Genomic DNA, 19,694 nt, shown 5'->3' on the forward strand with positions numbered 1-19,694 from the left:
GATAATACCTCCCAAATTCTACAGCTTACTTTCCTCCCTGCCTTCTCTTTCACTACATCCAATGTTCTACATCACAGCCCTTAACAACCCTCAGTTTCAAGGTACAACCTCCTGCCAGATAAGTGAGAAGCACAGTAAATCTTCTGCTTTCAGCACCTTACATTCAGAACACTTTCAGCCAGATCAACACTGCAGCATGCTGATTTTCTCTTAGCATGTACGTATGAATAAATCCCAGAAATTTTGTCTCAGCAGAACTATATATACGGCTTGATGGCCTTTTCAAACAAGATTTGAGTGTTTATTCACAAATAAAGGAGAAGAACATGAATGAAGTTTAAAAGACAAAAGTTCTACATCACTAATTTAAACAATTCTTGAAAAGATAGAAAACAAACACGTTCTTCCTTCCTGGCTTTCATACAGTCCTCAATCAGTTAAAACGCATTTCCAGGAGAAAGAAGTTTTCCCCATTCCTGGCACTCTCAGGTGCCTTTCATTATTCAGCTCATCTTTCAGCTCTTCACTCTCTCTTCTTCAGTCCTCACTCCATGTAACAAATTGGGGGAAATTATCCTGCAGATATTCCATATCCTCTTGGAAATTCAACCCTCGACCTCCCCACAACTACTCCTCCCTTCAGTTGCACAACTCAACACTGCTCCAGATGAAAACACGACCACTTCTGCCACATTGCTTTGGGATACAGAAAGCTGGGAAAGCATCTGTACTCCAAAATCCAAACGTTATCACTGGATAAAGTGATAAAGTCATCAAAAATACTGCAAAGCCTCAACGTTTTCAGTTATCCCAGACAGATGACGCTTTGCAGTAGTTATTGCACAAAGCACTAACATTGTGTAAACCAAGAAATAAAGTATTAATAACAATACAGTTGGTGTATAGCACTCAGTATTCGATTTACTCCTAGTGATCTTGGTAAACTTCAGCTTAAAACAATTTTTCTTAGGAATTTGTTCATTTTAAGACTGACCAAACTGAAAAATTAAGAAATGGAGCTTCTTTAAGTAGACGTCAAAGCTTCTTTGAAGGATATATTATTCAGGTAAGCTAGTTATTTGAGAAAGGTTTAACAAATCATTAACAAATTTATTTTTTCTTTTAAATCCCAAAAGTATTTAAAAATGGAATGTTAGCAGCCGTGTTGCCTTTATTTTTCTGAAAACCACTGATAACTTGAATTTCTTCTGCCTTCCTTCACTCTGCGGAGCACTGAGCAGCACCCAGGATGACCCAAGCTGAGGTTTAAAGTGAAGCTTTTCCCTGTTTATCAAGATAAGCTCCTCGTGCAATCCGTTCTGTTTTGCTGTACTGCTGGAAACTGATGTATTTGTTTTGTTGCATCTTCCTTGTTTAAACCCAGGATTCTACAGCAATGGCAGCTTCCCAAATGGTTTAATCCATATCAGAAATATTTGGGGAAAACATTACTAAAAACCACTGCCTGACGATGATCACATTCTCATAAAACTGTGATGTGGCTATCATAGAAAATAGCCATGTGCTTAGCATTACAGAGTCAAAACAGGTGCAGGAATGGTTTATGAACAAAGGTCTAAAGGTTAAAAGCCAAAAACCACAGTTATCCTATTTTATGTTCTCCTGTCCTACTACAAAGAGGTTGAAAACAGCTCAAGGTTTACAAACTCTGGTATGGCACTTTTCTCTCTCCTGTTAATGCAACTATATTCTACAAATGAAAAGGCTTTATTCTTCACTGAGCTTCACAAAATAAGAAGAAAACACATTTAAGTTTTCCATTTAATAGCACACACATAGTGATTATAAAAGTATTTCACAACTTTTCCTGTTTAAACTACCCCACAGTAAAGCAACTTTAGCAAGTACCAGATTTTTACTGCGTGGTTTGAAGGATTTTTCCAGAGAACTAGAAAATCATTCACTGAGTATTTTGTGCAGCAACTTGGCATGCATTCCTGTTCATTTAATTTGAAAACATTATTTAAATGACAACAATGTGCTTACAAGTTATTTCTTTTTTAGTCTATTTTCACATCTTGTGAAACCTTGTCGTGCCTCATCCCGAGGCAATGGTGGTTGAATGCTGTCAGTGAGAAAGAACAATGAATATCTGAACAGTGCAGAGAAAGTGAAATACACTGTGTCAGGCTGCTTATTTAAGCATCACATTAGATTCCCAGTTACCAACACAGAGCAAACTCCCATGTACATTACATATTACATATACATTACTACATAACAACAAAAGCATCTGCAAAGCAAATATAACCTCCCCTGTGCCTTCTAAAGCGCTCTTGAAATCAGCTTTAGGACAGTTCCAATTCATAGGTGCCCTTACAACACACCATGCATGCAAAGGAGGAATTATTTCAGTTTCCAGTTGACACCTCTTCCTTTCCATCTCATACCTGTCCTACATGTGTCTAAGGACTTTTGGATACCAGGTTCCCTGCATATACATGATTTGACTTCCCAAGAACATAAGACTAAAAACAGAAAGTTGAAGGATTTGAAGAGGGAAAGAAGACTGGGCTTTAGTTTTGTTTTCCTCCTAATACATGTTGAATTTGACTTCCTGAAGCCTGGTCTGCCAGACCACTCCCAATAATATGTGATGACTATAAGACTGCAGAAGAATCTATGTCCTAAATGCTTTACGTTCAAGTTCTACCTCGTGGTTGATTTTAAATGGCTGATTTTAAACTAAATTAGATTATGGCAAAAATACCAGAAAAATGCAGCTTATTTTCAGGTTTTGAACTACCAAAAAAAAAAAAAAAGAAAAGAAAAGAAAAAAGGAATGGCCACAAAAATACTGCCAAAGCTCAAAACAAAATAATAGAATATGAGAGATTCAGATAGGCACATTATATCATCATCATTATTCTTGGAAAAAAAAAAAAAAAAAAAAAAAAAAAAAAAAAAAACAACCTCAAAAGAAATAATATAAAAATGCAAATGAAGAGGACTGGAGCTAGATGAGGGAAACAGAAATAATGTAGGATTTAATAGAAATCAGGTTTACATCTGTGGATTTCTAAAGACATACAGAAAGTTAACTCCATAAATCCATTGCTCTGAGGAAAATATGGAAAATTCCTAGCTTCCCTCTTTCCAACACAAAATATTCCTCCAAAAGTCTAGTCCATCTATTCAGAAAGTCCCTTTTATTCCCTAAGCAATTGAGAAATACGTTATTTAATGAAAACCCTACCACTTCAGGGAAAATACATCAGATTCTCTGGTATAAAAGCTGCCCTGCGAATACTCAAATCAACAAACAAATGCCCTAACTTGCTAATTTAGCTGTAACCCTAAAAAGACTAAATAGCACCTTACCTCCTTCTCGTGCATTCGAAACAGTGCTGGGTCTTCCTGGAAACTGCTACCTTTTCCTAGGCCAATTTTGGATGTCTTCTATTGAATAAGAAAAAAAACAGATTCTGAGTTCAAAGTAATGACCCCGACTAGGAATCATTCCTAAACAGAAAGGAAATTTACTGAGCAAGTTTGCTTGCCCTTATAAAATACCAAGGGGATATAAATACCTACCAAAGACACTGGGATTGGTTTTTCCCGTAAATATCTTGGATTTTCAAGCTGAAAAACAAAGTTAAAGAATATGTAATCATAACAGCAATGTCTTATTTCTCACAAACAGGAAAAGAAAAACACAGAATAAAACAGCAAGGTTAAAGAAAACCATTTGAATGTACTTCCAAAGACCTAACAAATTGGTAATAAATATTGTAAAGCTTGAGAAAGGTTTTAATGCAAGTCCTGATATCTTAAATCATTTATCTTAATTTCAAAATGAGCCAATGACTTTAAGGTTGGCTGGATAATAGTCTACTAAACAGTTTTATAGGATTTGCTACATGCAGTTCCTACCAAAAGAACTTTATTGGGTAAATTCCATTTAAAATCAGTGTAAAGCTAGAGAATATTCCTGATTACAGTGATTTTAATCTCGCGTTTTTGAAAAAACGTGACTGTTAAAACTGTATCCACATATGTAGGACAGAGACAAAACAAGGAAATAATTCATTAGCAGTACTGTACAATTAAGGCAGCTCTTTCAATCACTATTTTTAATAACTGGATACAGGACACCATTCAGATCCCAATTCCTCTATCAGAGAGCTGTATCTTTTTAATTTTCCTCAGATGATGGGACTCAAGCATCACATCACAGGGACTCTAAAACTCAGGAGAAGCTTTCAAGAGTATAATCCCATAAAACGTGACAGCGAGATTTGGAATTGGAATGTGATTACAATACATATTTTATAAAATTTAGTCTATTTAACAAGAAAGATTAAATAGATCTATGAGGCGTGGCAAATATATCAGATGTTTGCACTTTCTCCAGCACTATTAAATAAATTTTTGTGTTGAACTTATCAGTGGTGAGAGAGGTTTAATCCCTCTGAAATTTTGATTTGATACAGTGCTATTCATCTCCTTCCCTAAAAGGTTAGGTAGGATTTCTATATGCTGTTAAAGTTACCATATTTCACCCAGAAGTACTTGAAAATATTAGCATTTTTTACATGTGCCTTCAGTTTCATTGAACAGTACTATCCAATATTTTAATGGTGTATTTCTCATGGTAAGTAGTTTATTAAGTAAGCCGTTTCCCTTGTCCAATGAGTTTACTAAAATACAGAAGTCTCACATTAAGGTTTATGTTTTTTGCTTTAAAAATATGCCACAGTCATTGGCACAGCAAAAAACATGGGTAGACCTTAATGAATAAAGGCACCCTCTCTGCACCCACTAAAAAAAACACTTTTGCTTCTTTTAAGTTTAAAAAAGGTGCAAATATTTATGATTAATTCAAATACTTTATCCGACCACGAAGTTGCTCACTCTGGTATATCTTGCTTGTTTATAAGGGAGAAGGAAAATGTGTCTCCAATACTTTGCATGGCCCAAGTCCCTCATTTTTTGATTTTGTAACAGCAGCCATATGTGCTTTGAAGTTAAATGTTCCCACTTTGTTACTTGTTGTGGATTATATCCACTTAAACTGATCTGTAAACATTTAATGTCTCGACATCCATTCTTTTCATGCTGGCCTTCCGCAAAACTTCTTGTTCTCAAAATTATACCACATTAAAGAGGGAATATCACAATAAAGAATGCCCAAAAAAGAAAAAAAGCTTGTATTTATGAGAAACATGCAAATTTAAAAATAATAAGCAAAAGGTCAAAGACAAACCAAAATACATATGTATGAAACTGAAGGACTGCCATGAGAACAGTAAATCACATCATGCTTTTTTAAGAGTATGAACCAAATAAATGTCACCATGAAAGACATCTTTATTTGAACTAGAATTGAACTCAAATTTGTAAATACCACTTCTTCATAAAAAATGACATTTTGAATCTCTTTGTAGCAAAGACTTTTGTTTCTCCTATTCTATTGGGCAGTCAGACAAGAAACCATTTTTCAGTTTGTGAGGACTGGCACTGTCACCTTCTTGTTCTTGAGTCCCCATAAACCAGTAAATCTTGGCTTTGGGAGGGCTATACATAACCAGATTCCCATTAAGAGGGAATAAAAAAATACTTCCCGTAAAGTAGACTATTTCTGTTAACATCTTTTCCCCCCCATACATTGAAAAAAAAAAAAAAATAATGAAGGATTCAGCATAAAAACACAAAATCCAAAACTGAGTTTGACGTAAACAAGCCATAATTTTTAACTCCAACATTTCCAGTCTCTATTGCACATAGCAGCCAAAAGGATGCATTTTCAAAGCACAGAACTTACAAGCCAGCAATTAAAGCAATGAGTGACGCACTGATAGGGAAAGTAAGCTGAGCTAAGATGGTTTCTCACAAAAGCAATGACAGTGCTCCTGTTCCCTCTGTGCTCTAAGTCCTGCCACAGGATATCCTCAAGCTGAGAGCAGCATACAGACCTTCTGTCAGTCTTACACCACAGCTTCTGCTCTTTTGACACAGTAAACATCATAACAAGGCTTCGTTCTACCTCTCCCCAAGTCACATTTTGTTCTTCAGAAGATGCTTATCACGGTATATTTATTTTCAATAATACATGGTGGCATCTTCTGATAGCTCAGAAACAAATGAGAAGGTATGTTGTATATATTCATGTGCAGGAAAAAAAACATTTGGATCAGCAGGCTTGTTGCACATTCCCCCTGTAAGCTTCTTCAAAGACAAAATGCGACTGTTTTCAAAACAAGGATGGAAAAACACACATGAAAGAGTTAAGAACACTTAAGATTTTGAAATGGTAAACAGCTAAACTGAACCTTGCCCTAAGTTCTGACTTTAATCTAACAAACCCAGCCAGCCAGCATGTTCCCTACAGAAATAACTGCTGAGTAGCTTCAGGAAATTTGAGTAAGGACATTCTTATCTAACATCATAATTTGTAGGGAAGTTCACTTTAATGCCGCTTCTGCAGTCTTAGTGGAAGAACATTAAAGCACATGGAGGTTGTTTGTCAGCATGGAAGTAGGATTTATTTTTTGAAGTCACAACACCATTTGGAGTTCACTGTGGGAAAGTTTTCACAGCGTTGCTGCCCTCCAACACCATAACATATACGGTAGATATGTTTATAGTAAGCAGAAAGACTAAAAAACCAAACAGAAGATAATAAAATGGTTTGTACAGAAGTGGTTGAGCTGAACTAGACTGGAAAGACACAGGCAGGCATGAGCCAAGTACACAAAACATATCATGCACTGCTGCTGCAGCCATCCAAGAACTCTGTGTTTGCATCTGCTTTAACCCTGTGTTATATAGAATTCCTTCAGCAAGGAGAATGAATTTCAGGCCGATGACCACAGAATTCCTTTGACCTTGATACTCCTAAACCTTTATCCTGCCATAACGTTTCCCAGGATAGATTCTTCTGGGCAAGATCTGAGTGCCCAGGTACTAAGGACTGAAGACACCACTTCTAGAAAAAGTTAACTCCTGTCCTGGATGAATTTCAATAAGGAAAACTGACATTCTCCCTGATTAAAAACCCCCCTCTGCTACTTACCCAGGTACCAGAAGTATCAGGAAAAGAAAAACAGGTTGCTCAGATAAGAATACACAGGTATTTAATTCATTCTTACTCCTAGACATGACTTAAATTTTATATACAAAAATTGTGTTTATCTGCAACCTACAAGTTCAGAAGAAAAAAAAGTTTCTAAGGCAAGTAACTGCTTTAGCCAACCAGCTAGTCCACATGTTTCACAATACCACACATTTTACAACATTTAATTACTTCTTGAACATAACTAATGGGAATGTGGGGATGCCCAGTTCACGATGTATACTGAATTTCCAACAAAAAGCTTATTGACAGCTGTTAATAAAATATCAAAGACAATTAAGGAATTTTTCAATATATTCTAAAATATCTAAACAGTGACAAGAGTTCAGAGTAACAAGATGGCCAAAGATTACTTGAATTGTCTGAACTCCCAGCTCTGAAACTTCCCCTTCAAACAATAATACAAAAGGATTTTTTCTTTTCTACATTGCAAATGCAACTTCAAGGCATTAACACTTCATAAGGCACAGCCCACATCAGCTTAGATAAGAGTCAATAAGGGCTAAGAAAAACACATTTTTATAATGTATTTAACATTAGTTAACATTAGCATTTCATGTATGGAAAGCAAACTTAGCACAATCAAAAAATTTTTTTTAAAAAAAGACATTTAACCAATCATGCCCAGAATATAAAGAGCTTAAACAATAAAATGTTTGATAGAGATAATCAGAAATGCTGCAAGGCAAGCAAAAAAAATAATCTTTTGTTACTCACAAGAAGCAACAATACTAGAAAGCAAAGTGATGCGAGAGTCTGATTTTTTGTGTAGAAAATGTTATTACCCATAATAACAAATACATCCAAACTACAGCCTGTTTGGCTTTGACCTCTGCTTGGTACAGAAAAGATAAGATTACTTTAGATATCCACTGGAGGCCATGATCCATAGCAGGAATACACTGTTCAACTCCAACCACTTTGAGGCCTCTCTTTTACGACCTCAAATCCTTTTTGCTGTAACCCCCACAAGCCCCACATGATCACAATCTCTCACTAGCAATTGGTTCAAGTCTCTTCTCATTGATGGTAATTAAACAACTGATTTGTGTGTCACTGTAGCCAATCTGTTATCCAAGAGACTTTCTGTATCAGTGGAGGATTGTTGTAGTTTAATAACCCTCTATTATTAACCCAAAATGAAAGCAACTCGAAATTTCAATTAGAAAAACAAAACAAACAAACAAACAAAAAAACAGAATTAAAGGGACAAGCAAGAAAGAAGATTAACACTAATAACAAAGTGCTTGATATCAGGGATTCTTTGTCAGCCTCGACTGGAATAATTTGTAAGAGGCCACATGCAAGTAGTCCCCTACAGCAGCTTTAAGAGCTCAAGGTATTGTAACAACCATATAATTCAGGTATTCATGTAACCTGAATATTCAGAATCTGCAAGTGACTGTTGGTACATTTGTTTCAGTCACCTGAAGAGCAATTTCACAAATTGAAGTTAACTACCCTTGAAAAGCTTTTGAAAATCAGCTCTTCTCACTTAAAAAACAAGGAAAGACAATCCTTGAAGGATATATTCTTCTTTAAACTGAGGACTGCTACAAATCAATCTTATATTACTCTATAAAATGGAAAGAGCTCTGAGGAGCAATAGCAATCCCCCAGACTAATCTTTTCATTATCTACACCCTCAGTTTGGAGAAAGCAGTCAGGCAGCTCCTGGATTGCCTCAAGGTCAAGACTTTCTTCTCTCTCAGAAGAAAAGAAAGCATGCAATTTACATTTAGAATGCTAAAATTCACCAAAACAGCAGGAGAAACACTGAGTAGGACACAAGAAGACTTCACATTCTCTTATCATTTATGCTTCTTCTGAAGAGAACTCAGCCGTTCATGCAAAACACTGAGTGTTACAACCAAGACTTGAGAATTCTGTCATATCACTCCAGGCTGACAATAGTGTAAAGAATTAGGATTATCTGGTCACCTATTAATAATACATCAACAAACTCTTCTTTATGTTAGCATAAATTCAAATATTATCAAGTTCTCTAGAAATAGTCTGCATTTCTACTGGAAAAAGATACTTAGTTTTGATCAGCAGAAAGTTTTTTCTTATGAATAATTACATTAAGGACAATCAAATTATTATTGCTTAAAAATAAGATATTTGAATGTTTTCCTTTTACGCTAATTCATAATTAGCCTTCCCAAGCTTTACCACTTTATTTCTAAAAGACTGATCCTTGCATAAAATTTTGTTGACTAAATTCAAAGTTGCACACTACATGAATAAGGAGTTTTCATTTCAAGTACATAAGTAAGTATTGCACTGTTGTTTTGGTTTTTTTTTACCCCAAGATTCCAACTACTGAGACGTGCATCAAGGTCACTGTCATCCACAGAAATAGTTTTCTTATGATGATGGTCCTGGAACAGAAAAAGTCAAATAAAATATCAGAAGAGTTGACAGAGACATAGTGTTAAAGAAAACATTGTTAGATTTGGCAGTACCTACAAAACTCTTCCTAACTGTGTCATGGTACCCGTGATAGCTTTAGTCAAATAGCTCAGTTACCAGCAGCATGCTGTACTACAAGATGATGTTGACACATACAATTTTCCAAGCCTGGGATTAACAACGCAGTAGACATTAAACACTAAACATAGGTCAACCTTTAGGATGATTTGAGAACATCCTATAAGAAGTTATCTTCCCCATGTACCTGCAGAGGGCAGGTTGCGACTTTAGTCCTTTTGTGTCACTCCTTCCTTAATATCTGCATCTGTACACATTCACACAACTGAAAAAAACCAGCTTCACAGGGATAGATAACAGCAATTCATTGCAACTGCAGTAAGTTTTATTAGAAAAAGGTGAAGCATCTTACAGGCAGAGGTGCTGCTAGGTCATCACCATCATTCTGGAGAAGAGGACTCACAGACTGTGATCTCAGTGTTGGCTTCCCATCGTACTTGAATCTCTCTCTATTATTACAGAAAGTAAGCAGAAAGAGAAGAATTCATTTTCAACTTGTCACACAACTGATTTTACTCCTCAACTAACATCCTTTTAAAAAGGAAAGATCGTTGTGAAGACATAATGGTCAAAAATAGTATAAAAAAAGGAATTTTTTTTTTACTATTAAAGGCTCTTTAGAAAGGAGTATAAGGTCTTAAACAGTACATTAAAGTGAGAATTAACATCATGTATATCTTGTATATTAAGAAGCGCTCGTTGCGTTTCTCAGTTACTGCATGACCTAATGTCTCCCAACAGATTTTAGAATAAATCATAGAATTATAGAATGGTTTGGGTTGGAAGGGACCCTTAAGATCACCTCGTGCCAGCCCTCCTGCTACAGGCAGGGACTCTTCCTTGTGGACCAGGTTGCTACTCCTAAACATATCAGACACAATAGGATGAAGACAGACAACTCAGAGAGAAAAAAAATGGAACGATGATGCTGGTTGGCCACCCATAGGGAAGACTGGTTCAGGAAGTACCAAAAATGTTGTGCCAGGTCAAGGTACGTCCTTACATAACACACAAACATGAAGACAAGGGCAAGACACAGCTCAGTAGAAAAGCAGTGACTCAGAAAAAGCAAGGTGGAGTCAACACGTCCAAGAGATAAATCAAAGCTGTAGTAGCTGCATTTTACTTCAGTTCTGTTTCATTGACTGTAGCAGTATGTACACAGGGTATGGGAAGGAAAGCTCAGCAGGACAGTGCAAGAACAGAAGGAAAATGTTCCGTCCAGTACTGAAAAGGACAAAGATTTTTTGTGGAAAAGTTTTTTGTATGAATCATATGAACAAAAGGTGAATTAAAAATAGGAAATACACGAACACAACTGTCACTCACAAACCTGGACAACAAACCTTTCTCAATTACAGAACAGTGAAAGAAAAGAACAGCAGCACGGGACAAAATAAAACAAAAGAAAATGAGTTTATTAGATAGGTTGATACAGCAAAAGATCCAAAACAGTAGCAAGACATCTTCCAGTATATCCTCCAGTGTCAAATCCACATGCATTAAAATAATTAAAAACTCCTGTTAGTAAATCCACCTTCCTATGACTAGCTATGTAGTATTAAAATCAAGTCAGATCATTAAAATACCCTTCATTCTTTCCATCTGGCAGAAAATTACACTGTAAGTTATGCCAAAAGACACTGAGATGAATTAAGTGTTTATGAAGAAAAAGACAACTGTTGTATGTAAAATATAAACAAGTTGCTTCTAGGAAGACATGCACAGAGTAACTTTTCAAGAAGCACAGCACCCCAGCTTTCATCAAAGCAGCAGGAAACAGTGAAATACAACAACTGAAAGCATACCTTCCCTTCCAGCAACAATCAGTATCAACAACATACATGGATGCAACATAACTATTAAAAGCAGTACACTAGATGAGTTTAGATAAGAAAAGTCTCAGATGTTAAAACACAGAAGAGGGATAATAATACATTGACTGTTTCCAGCATTCCAATTCATTCATATCTTACCAAGACTTCATTTTACACAAAGTTATCTTCCAATGTAAGGAGACAGATCTTTAGCTACCAGCGAGTCTGGCCTTTTATCAATGGATTTTTCTGAACAACATTCAGTTACCTAACAACTAAATGAAGTTCAAGTTGTTTAAAATTAGAAAGAACAGAATTTATGCTCCTATTATTGTGAGATTAGGGGCTAATAAATATCCAAACCAACAAGTTACCTCTAATACTTTTCAACAGGAAAAAGTACTAAATAAAGTCTAATTATATTCTTAGTTCTGTATTTGCTTTTCTGAAAAAGAAGCCACTTTACTTGACTACGAACAAAACTAAGGATGGTCTGCAGCTTCCCTCATATCAAACATGCACTGCTCAGTTCACTCCCTTTTCTATCCTCCTGCTATCAAGTCAGGCTCCAGCAACCACAGGATGTTATTTAAGAATTGCTTTTTCTCCTCCCACAGCAGGCAGGTGCAGAGCTATCAGCCCTGACACCAGCCCCACAACTCCTGCTTCCACCACAACCATGAACTAGCATGGAAGAAGGAAGCAATTTGCTGTTAATAAAGGAGATTTGTAAACTTGCTACTAGGAAGAAAGCAAAGGCAACTCACTGGTTATTTCTTGTACAGCATCAGCCACACATTATCTGTAACAGTGTTTCTCAGGCATAATCTGTAGTGCTATGAACATACAATACAATTTTCCTACAGAGCCAGGAAGGTCAGATTTTTGTCCAAACAATACATTCTGAAACTTGAAAGAATGCTTTTTAGTGAAGATGCACCTTTCTAGCACCAGCTTGTTTGATCTTACATCCTAGTTTCCATGTCAGATTTGCCTACTACTTCTTATTTAGCCAGATAAACAGCATCTGATCAAGAAAAGCCAAAACCTTCCTACACAGCAGCACGCATCTCACAAGATAGAAGTAACTACAAACAAAACTCCTCCATTTGTCTGCTTCCTTTAGAAGAAACTTGAATAAACAAATATAAAAAAAAAAAAATACTCATAAGCACTGTCATATCTGTTCTGCCTCGAGAAAATGTTTTAGTCTATCTGTAAGAATTAAGTCACGGTTGGAATACAGCATTTCCATCGTACTATGTCACACGCCTACGGATGCAGCTCTCCTCACATCCTTGGGCAGACAGAAGCGTAACGTGACACGATCGCCATCTGCTGGCTCTCATTAAGAGATGCAGAGTTCAGATATTCCAGTGCCTTTATGTCTTGCACTGACAGCAAGATCTAAGCTGCAAATGCAAAGAAAAACTTGATCTTCACATCATTTATAGCTAATATCTTAAAATAGACACTTGTAAATAGGCATTAAATAGACCATCTCCAAGACACACCGTAGCTGAGACAATCAGTAGCATTTCTTCCTGTGTTAGTCACATGTCTAACAGTTTTCTACTTCTATTAAAAAATTATGTAATATACAGAGGTATCAAAATTGCTAATTGCCAACACACACAATTCAAGTTTCCTTATTCTGATAATGGAGCTGCATGTAAGTTCTATAAGCAGAGTCCACTTGAGAACTCATTGAACCAACGACCTCATCAACCACATTTACTTGCTTCTCTAGCCACAGTTCAATAGGCAACACATGCCTCCACAGAACTTACCAACCCTCAAGAATCAATATAGATAGAGCAGGAGTTCCACAAGACCAAAAAGAAAAAGCAAAATAAAACTTCAGTACCCCAACCACATCTCAGGGAAACTTTGCCAGATCAAGCTAAACCTTATCTTAAGGTATAGACTGGAAAAGGAGGTCAGAGTTCCAAAGTTCCTCCACTGCCAGCTCTTAAATGAGGGCTGGGAAGGGGTGGATCCTGGCTCCAGCCCTTCTGGTCACATAGGTTCATTGCACGCACTTGAGCTCCCCCAGGTTGGCCCTGCCTTCCCACCAGGTGCTCCATCACTGCTTCAGGCCAGGACTCAGCATTTTTGCTACACACATTTAGTTAAGGTCTCAAAGAGCATGTCTAAAGCACAACGTATTCCTTATTCCCATAAGGCTAGGCCTAATTGCTTTAATATTTAGACAGTTCTTCCCAGTGGCTCTTCTTATTACAAAGCCAGAAGTAATAACATGGTAACACAGCTGGTTACTTCAGTGATTTACTCCTTTTTTTCTCAACCAAACCACCTGCGCCACAGGGATGTACCACAAAGCCCCTCAGTATTAACGTAGCACTTGGAATCATGAGACAAATCACTTTTAAGAGCAACTTCTAAGATGATTGTTACAATTGCACACCGTTGAGGGATACATAGGAGGAAAAGTTTCAAGATACTCAATATGAAGGTGCCATGACCTGCGAGAGTGCCTGTAATCTGCATGAATCACAGCTGAGCCATTTAAAAATTCAAGACTTGGCATTGCAATAGAAGGAATTTGAAAGACAGCACAAACATCAACGTGCCTAAAAAATTAATAGCTAATGATAATGACTTACACTTTTTGTAAGTGTATACATCAAAAAGCCAACAGGAAACCAAGACTTAATAACCTGATATATTTCATCCCTTTAGCTGCTTTGTAAATCAGATGGGAGAGGAAGAGCTCTATATCCAAATAATAATATGAAATGAACATGCAGCTTAAGCTTGCTGGTACTTGCAAATCCACAGCGGATTGCAAAAATAAGATGCAGCTACAGATAACTCCAAATTCTGATGTACAGCTGCAAACAATCTGTAGTGAAACTTTGTTACCCTCAGTGCAAACATGCAGCATCTAGGCATAGAGCACCAGCTGCCAAAGCCTGTGTGTTTGTAGTAGACAGCATAATCAAAACATTCTAATGTTTGTAACATTTAAACATAACAGGAAGGGGAAAAAGACAGAACTATAAGACTTGGAAGAAGACATACAGGAGTATGGGAAGCAGACATAACGGAGGAATGAGACAACAGAAAAGTAGAAAATTGATCAAGTTGAAAGAAATTCATGATGTTTCTGTACATCAAGTAGAAACACTATTTCAGATGAGTCCATGAGGAAGTGTAATAAATCCATATATGCAAATTAAAACATGCAAAGCTTGCCATTCACATTACATATGAATCAAATATTGAATTAAGCAAACATAAAAGTCTTACTCATATGTAACTGCTGTTGTTGAAGATGACTCTTCTTTAGAAGATAAAGTCCACAATTCCTCATGCACGGATCCACCTTCTCCTAACTCTCCCATCACCCAGTCAGGCAGGTAGTCTGGGCTACTACTTTGAATTCTTGTTGAATTTGGTTCATCAAAATAAATTAACTGTAATCGAAATAACTGCAAAATCAACACTGGAACATACTTACACAAATACATTCCTTATGCTGTTAATACAGTTTCTTACACAAATACCTGTTGCATTAAAATTATTTTTCAGATGAAGTCAGTGAGGTGTGCAAATATTACCTCCCCACACATGGCAATTAGCACAGCCTGCATGTTTCAATGTTTTCCTGCACTTTACTTCCTTCAGCACAGCTAACTTGACTGGTCACGCACAAGTAAAGCTGATGTATGCCATGTTATATTCAGAATATATTCATATATTCTTCTGAAAACAAACTACAAGCTTAACACTGCCTATGTGTGATAATGTGCCTACCAGTATCTTTTCTTTCAGAGTTTAAACAGCTGGAGTTCATGGCAAAAGCCAGGAAGGAAGACTACTGAGTCATATGAGTTAAGCACATCATATTCCATGCAAGAGAGCAATCTGCTGTTTAAGAAAAATTATACCCTTTCAAAAAATTAGGCAGGTATCATCTTTCTGCTCCTTAACACCTATTTTTATAAGCCTTAGAATCTGTATTCAGAAGAAACAAGTCTCTGATAAAGGATTTTGTTCCCTGAAAGGTATTTCAAATATCAGCTACACGATATATAACATAAAAGTCAGTGCTGACCACACACACCACCACTCAATTCATTCAAATTGCTTTTATGCCAGATCTAGGACTTGCAGGTATTTTCAAGAATAAATTTAAGCAATAAAGTCACGCTCACCATGTATGAAGGTAATGTTTTCAGCATTCCTGGTTCTGGTTCATGTGTAAAAGGATCTTCTAGCACTCCTCGTTTCAGCATGTGGAGCAAAAGTTTTGCATATGAGTTCCGATTCTTCCTTCCCGCTATTCCTGTACCCGCTCCTGAGGGCTCACACAGTTTTTTAACCCACAGAGCACACCTCTGGCGTTCTGAAAAGGTAGACACATGTATAACCTCTAATAGCATCAGGGAAAATCCAACATGTATCAGAAAGGCACAAAAAGTAGCAGCAGGGACTTAGAAAGCAACTAAGCTGTACAAAACCCCCACAAAACAATGCCTTATAACATCAGACACCAAGCTCCTAGTTTGGTTGGTAAAGCAAGACACATACACCTAATAATTAGCAGTAAGGTAGAATACTGTTATTAGTGTTTCTCCACACACGAGTGTTACCGTATTTACCTGACCTATGCTGCAGCTTTAGTATGTGAGGCTTCACATCCACAATGCAGCGATCAAATTCGGCATCCAGCTCTTTCCATGTTTCCTCTTCTCCATTCATTTTGACAGAAAACACAGCAACCTGTATGATTGCCCACATTGAAATGGACAAGGTTAAACACCACCCTAGATCTGTCTCCAGTTGTCCTAGGCGAAAATGCGGCATGCTTTGAGACGATATGACAAATAAAGCTAAATATTTCATTGAATTCATACAAAAATAAGTGGATTTTTTTTTTATTATTTGCAAACTACAGAAGTTGAATTAAATTTTCAATGAGAACATGCTTGCTTAGATTTGAAATTTGCCAACCACACAAAAAGGTGTTCAATTACACGCAATTTGTATAAAACAGCATCTACACAGGTTTGTGCAATAGCTGCGTTTATAACAGCTTTCCTCCCTATAATTAGCATGTATTATTATTATTTTAAATGAAAGAACCAGGCAAAAAGCACCAAGGAGGCTTCAAAGCGGCACTCTCAAATGCCGTCAGGACATTTACAGACACAGCACTGCAGGAGGAGGGCAGCTCCATCCCCACAGCACTGGCGTGGTCAATAGAGCGGCCGTGGCCAATAACACTGCTGTGGTCAATAGCACTTCCATGGTCATAGCACTGCCATGATCAGTAGAGCTGCAATGGACAATAGAGCTGCCATGATTAGCAGCACTGCTATGGTCAGCAACATTGCCATGGTCAGTAGCACTGCTGTGGTCAATAGCACTGCTATCTGTGGTCAGTAGCACTGCTGTGGTCAATATAGCTGCAGTGGACAACAGAGCTGCCATGGTCAATGGAGCTGCCATGGTCAGCAGTACTGCCATGGGCAATAGCACTGCTGTGGTCAATAGCATTGTTGTGGTCAATGGAGCTGCTATAGTCAATAGTGCTGCCATGATTAGCAGCACTGCCATGGTCAGCAACACCGTCATAGTCAATAGCCCTGCTGTGGTCAGTAGCACTGCTATGTGTGGTCAACAGCACTGCTATCTGTGGTCAATAGCACTGCCAATAGCACTGCTATCTGTGGTCCATAGCACTGCCGCGGTCCCGCCCCGCCTCGGGCACAGCCGGCTCATGGCAGAGCCCCGCCCAAAGCACACACCGCCCGCCGAGGCCCGCTCGGACAGCCCCGCAGGTTTGAGCCCATTTCCCCGCTCCGTTTCCTCCTCGCGTTCACCAGCGCCGCACTGAAGCAGCACCCGGCTGTGGGCGCGCTGCCCCGCGGCCATCCGTAGGGATTACCGCTCCCTAACCGCGCTGAACTCGGCGGCATTTCCCATTCGCTGCCTCCAGCAGCACCCACCCCCCGCCCGGCCCTCCCGCCGCTGCGCCGGCCGTACCTCACAGTCCGCGCTCTGAGGGGCCTCGCGCGGGTCGGGCCGGGCCGGCGGTTCCCGCTCCCCCTCGGCGGGCAAAGACCCGCGCGGAGCCGGCCCGGCCGAGCGGCCAACGGTTCAAACCGACCCCACCCCCGCTCCCGGCGGCCTCCGCTGACAGCACGGCCCGGAGCTTCCGTTTCCGCGGGCCGCGCCGTGCGGCGGGACGGCCTGCGGGTCGGAGCGGACGTGGCGGCGGTTCGGTGCGCGTCCTGAGGGCGCGAAATGTGCCGGTGCCGCTCGGAAAGAGCTCCGACAGCGTTGGGCAGCGCGCCTGAATTTGATGTGGATGTTTCTGCTTGTGTGGCACGGGCTGTAGAAAATAAACACGCTGCGTTTAGGAGTGTAGTTTGTAAAGCTGAAGGTGGTCCTGCTGTGCTGCCGAGTTCCCGTCCGTGCGGGCACTGATGGATGTGAAGGAAGCTGTTGCAGTGAGGTGCAGCCGTGGGCTGTGGCCATGCAGCCCCGGGCTGGCCCACACGTGGGTCTCATGGCAGTGAAGGAGCTCTTTGAGAAGCTGGTGTGTCACTGACAAGTGGTGCAGGCATTGCTGTGTCCTGTGCTCTTCCTCACAACGATGCATCATACATGGCTGAATATTTTAGATGTAGAATCGTGGAGTATCATCAGTTGGAAGAGATGCATAAAGATCATAAAGTCCGATCCCTGGTTCCTCACTGGACATCCCAAAAATCCAGCTCTGTTTGAGACTGTTGTCCAGACACCTCTTGAGCTCCTGCAGCTCGGTGGCTGCTGCCCAGAGCAGTCTGTTCCGTGCCCTTCACCCCCTGCTGAAGAACCTTTTCCTGTTAAGCAGCCTGGCCTTCCCCTGCCACATCTTCACCGCTCCCTCATGTTCTATCGCTGTTATCAAAGCAAAGATCAGCACTGCCCTGCGCTCCTCTTTGTAAGGAAGCTGAAGACCGCAATGAGGCCTTCACTCATTCTTCTCCAAGCTGAACAATGTATCCATACACATATTGCTGTGCACACACATTAAAAACATCAAGAGGGCCCAGGAGAGGATGAGGCAGCACCCATGGAGAAGCAGGAGACACCAGTTCCGTGAGGTCCCCCAGGAACCTTGCAAAGGGGATGTGCCAGGTGCCTCAGTGCTGTGCTGCAGCCTGCACCCTGAAAGCAAAGACTTGAAAGAAGTGGAAGGTAATTCTTGGGTGTGTTGCATTCTTTATTTTAATTGCTGCTAGTTGGATACCAGCTGAAATTATTTTTAGCTGTTGCTGTTTGGGCCATGTCTTCATTATGATTAACAACTGGAAATATATAGATAGATAGATTTTTCCAACACAGTAAGACTACCTAGAGACTGACTTGCTTTAGTAGCTGAACTGCTGAAATTTCCGCCTCTGAATCATCACTTACAGTGCCCAGATTTGTCATGGGAATTTTGTAATCATAATGAAACTGATCTGCTCAAGTCAGTCCAACACAGAGGAGAGAGTTTTGTTACTGAGCAGGCTTTGGGAAGTTTGATGGGTGTAACAACACATCTCTTTCCAGGTAGGCTTTTCAAGGACAGCATATTGGCTGGATTACATGGTGAGGCTTGCATTTCTGTTCACCACCACAAGCCTTTTTTTTGTTGTTGTTTTAATCTGATATTTGAAAAGGGAATTTTTAAGCCAACTCTTTTGTATGCTGTTCGTTGGTACATATCCAAGGATTGCCTTCAGAGATGAATACCTCTCTATCATGCTAATCACAAAACTCTTCTCTTTGAAAAACAAAATTTGCTCTTACATTTGCTGGTGAAAAAGAATGTGAGTCAGGATGACCAGTCAACCAGTGAAATGAACCAGTTCTCCAGGAGAAATTTATTGAGGGAATAGAACCAGTTTCTGGGTCTGCTTACCAATGCAAGCAGCCAGAGAGTTTGAAGACTACCTGGATTTATGTGACAGTTGCTTAATTTTGGTGCAAAAAGAAGGAAAAACAAAATGCTCAGGCGAAGATGGTGGTCTAGTCTTCATCCAAAGCTGCAGCTGGACACGATGCATACCCTCCAAAGGGAAACTCCAGATATACAGTTATAGAACACTTAAATATTGCAGACAGAATACAGAACTAATTCCCAATTTGAATTGTAAAAATATGTTCATTTAAGTGAAACACGTGGTACTTTTATGTACCGCGTTCTCTTATCTCTCTAACTGTCTCAGCAGGTTGCCACAAGTAACACGAGCACAGCTTACGGCATTCTTTCAAACATCTAAAAA

General features: G+C 39.2%; 1 protein-coding gene across 2 annotated transcripts in view; it reads right to left on the reverse strand.

Annotated features, from left to right (window-relative positions):
- The window catches only part of CEP112 (centrosomal protein 112), a 138,553-nt gene extending 121,066 nt beyond the window's left edge, over positions 1-17,487 (reverse strand). The window contains exons 1-8 of one of the 2 annotated variants that reach the window (XM_042865252.1): positions 17,422-17,487; positions 16,035-16,155; positions 15,588-15,778; positions 14,680-14,846; positions 9,942-10,038; positions 9,406-9,480; positions 3,556-3,603; positions 3,343-3,420 (exon numbers count right to left, since the gene is read on the reverse strand). In XM_042865252.1, the coding sequence (XP_042721186.1) occupies positions 3,343-3,420; positions 3,556-3,603; positions 9,406-9,480; positions 9,942-10,038; positions 14,680-14,846; positions 15,588-15,778; positions 16,035-16,134 (756 nt within the window). In that variant the 5' untranslated portion in view covers positions 16,135-16,155; positions 17,422-17,487. Of the gene's footprint in view, positions 1-3,342; positions 3,421-3,555; positions 3,604-9,405; positions 9,481-9,941; positions 10,039-14,679; positions 14,847-15,587; positions 15,779-16,034; positions 16,156-17,421 lie in introns of those variants that run through there. The other variant, XM_042865253.1, reaches the window with a different exon arrangement.
- Between the last annotated feature and the right edge of the window lie 2,207 nt (positions 17,488-19,694).

The sequence above is a fragment of the Lagopus leucura genome, unplaced genomic scaffold (genome assembly GCF_019238085.1).
Source record: "Lagopus leucura isolate 7727_CA_CO unplaced genomic scaffold, USGS_WTPT01 Super-Scaffold_797, whole genome shotgun sequence".
NCBI classification, from domain to species: domain Eukaryota; kingdom Metazoa; phylum Chordata; class Aves; order Galliformes; family Phasianidae; genus Lagopus; species Lagopus leucura.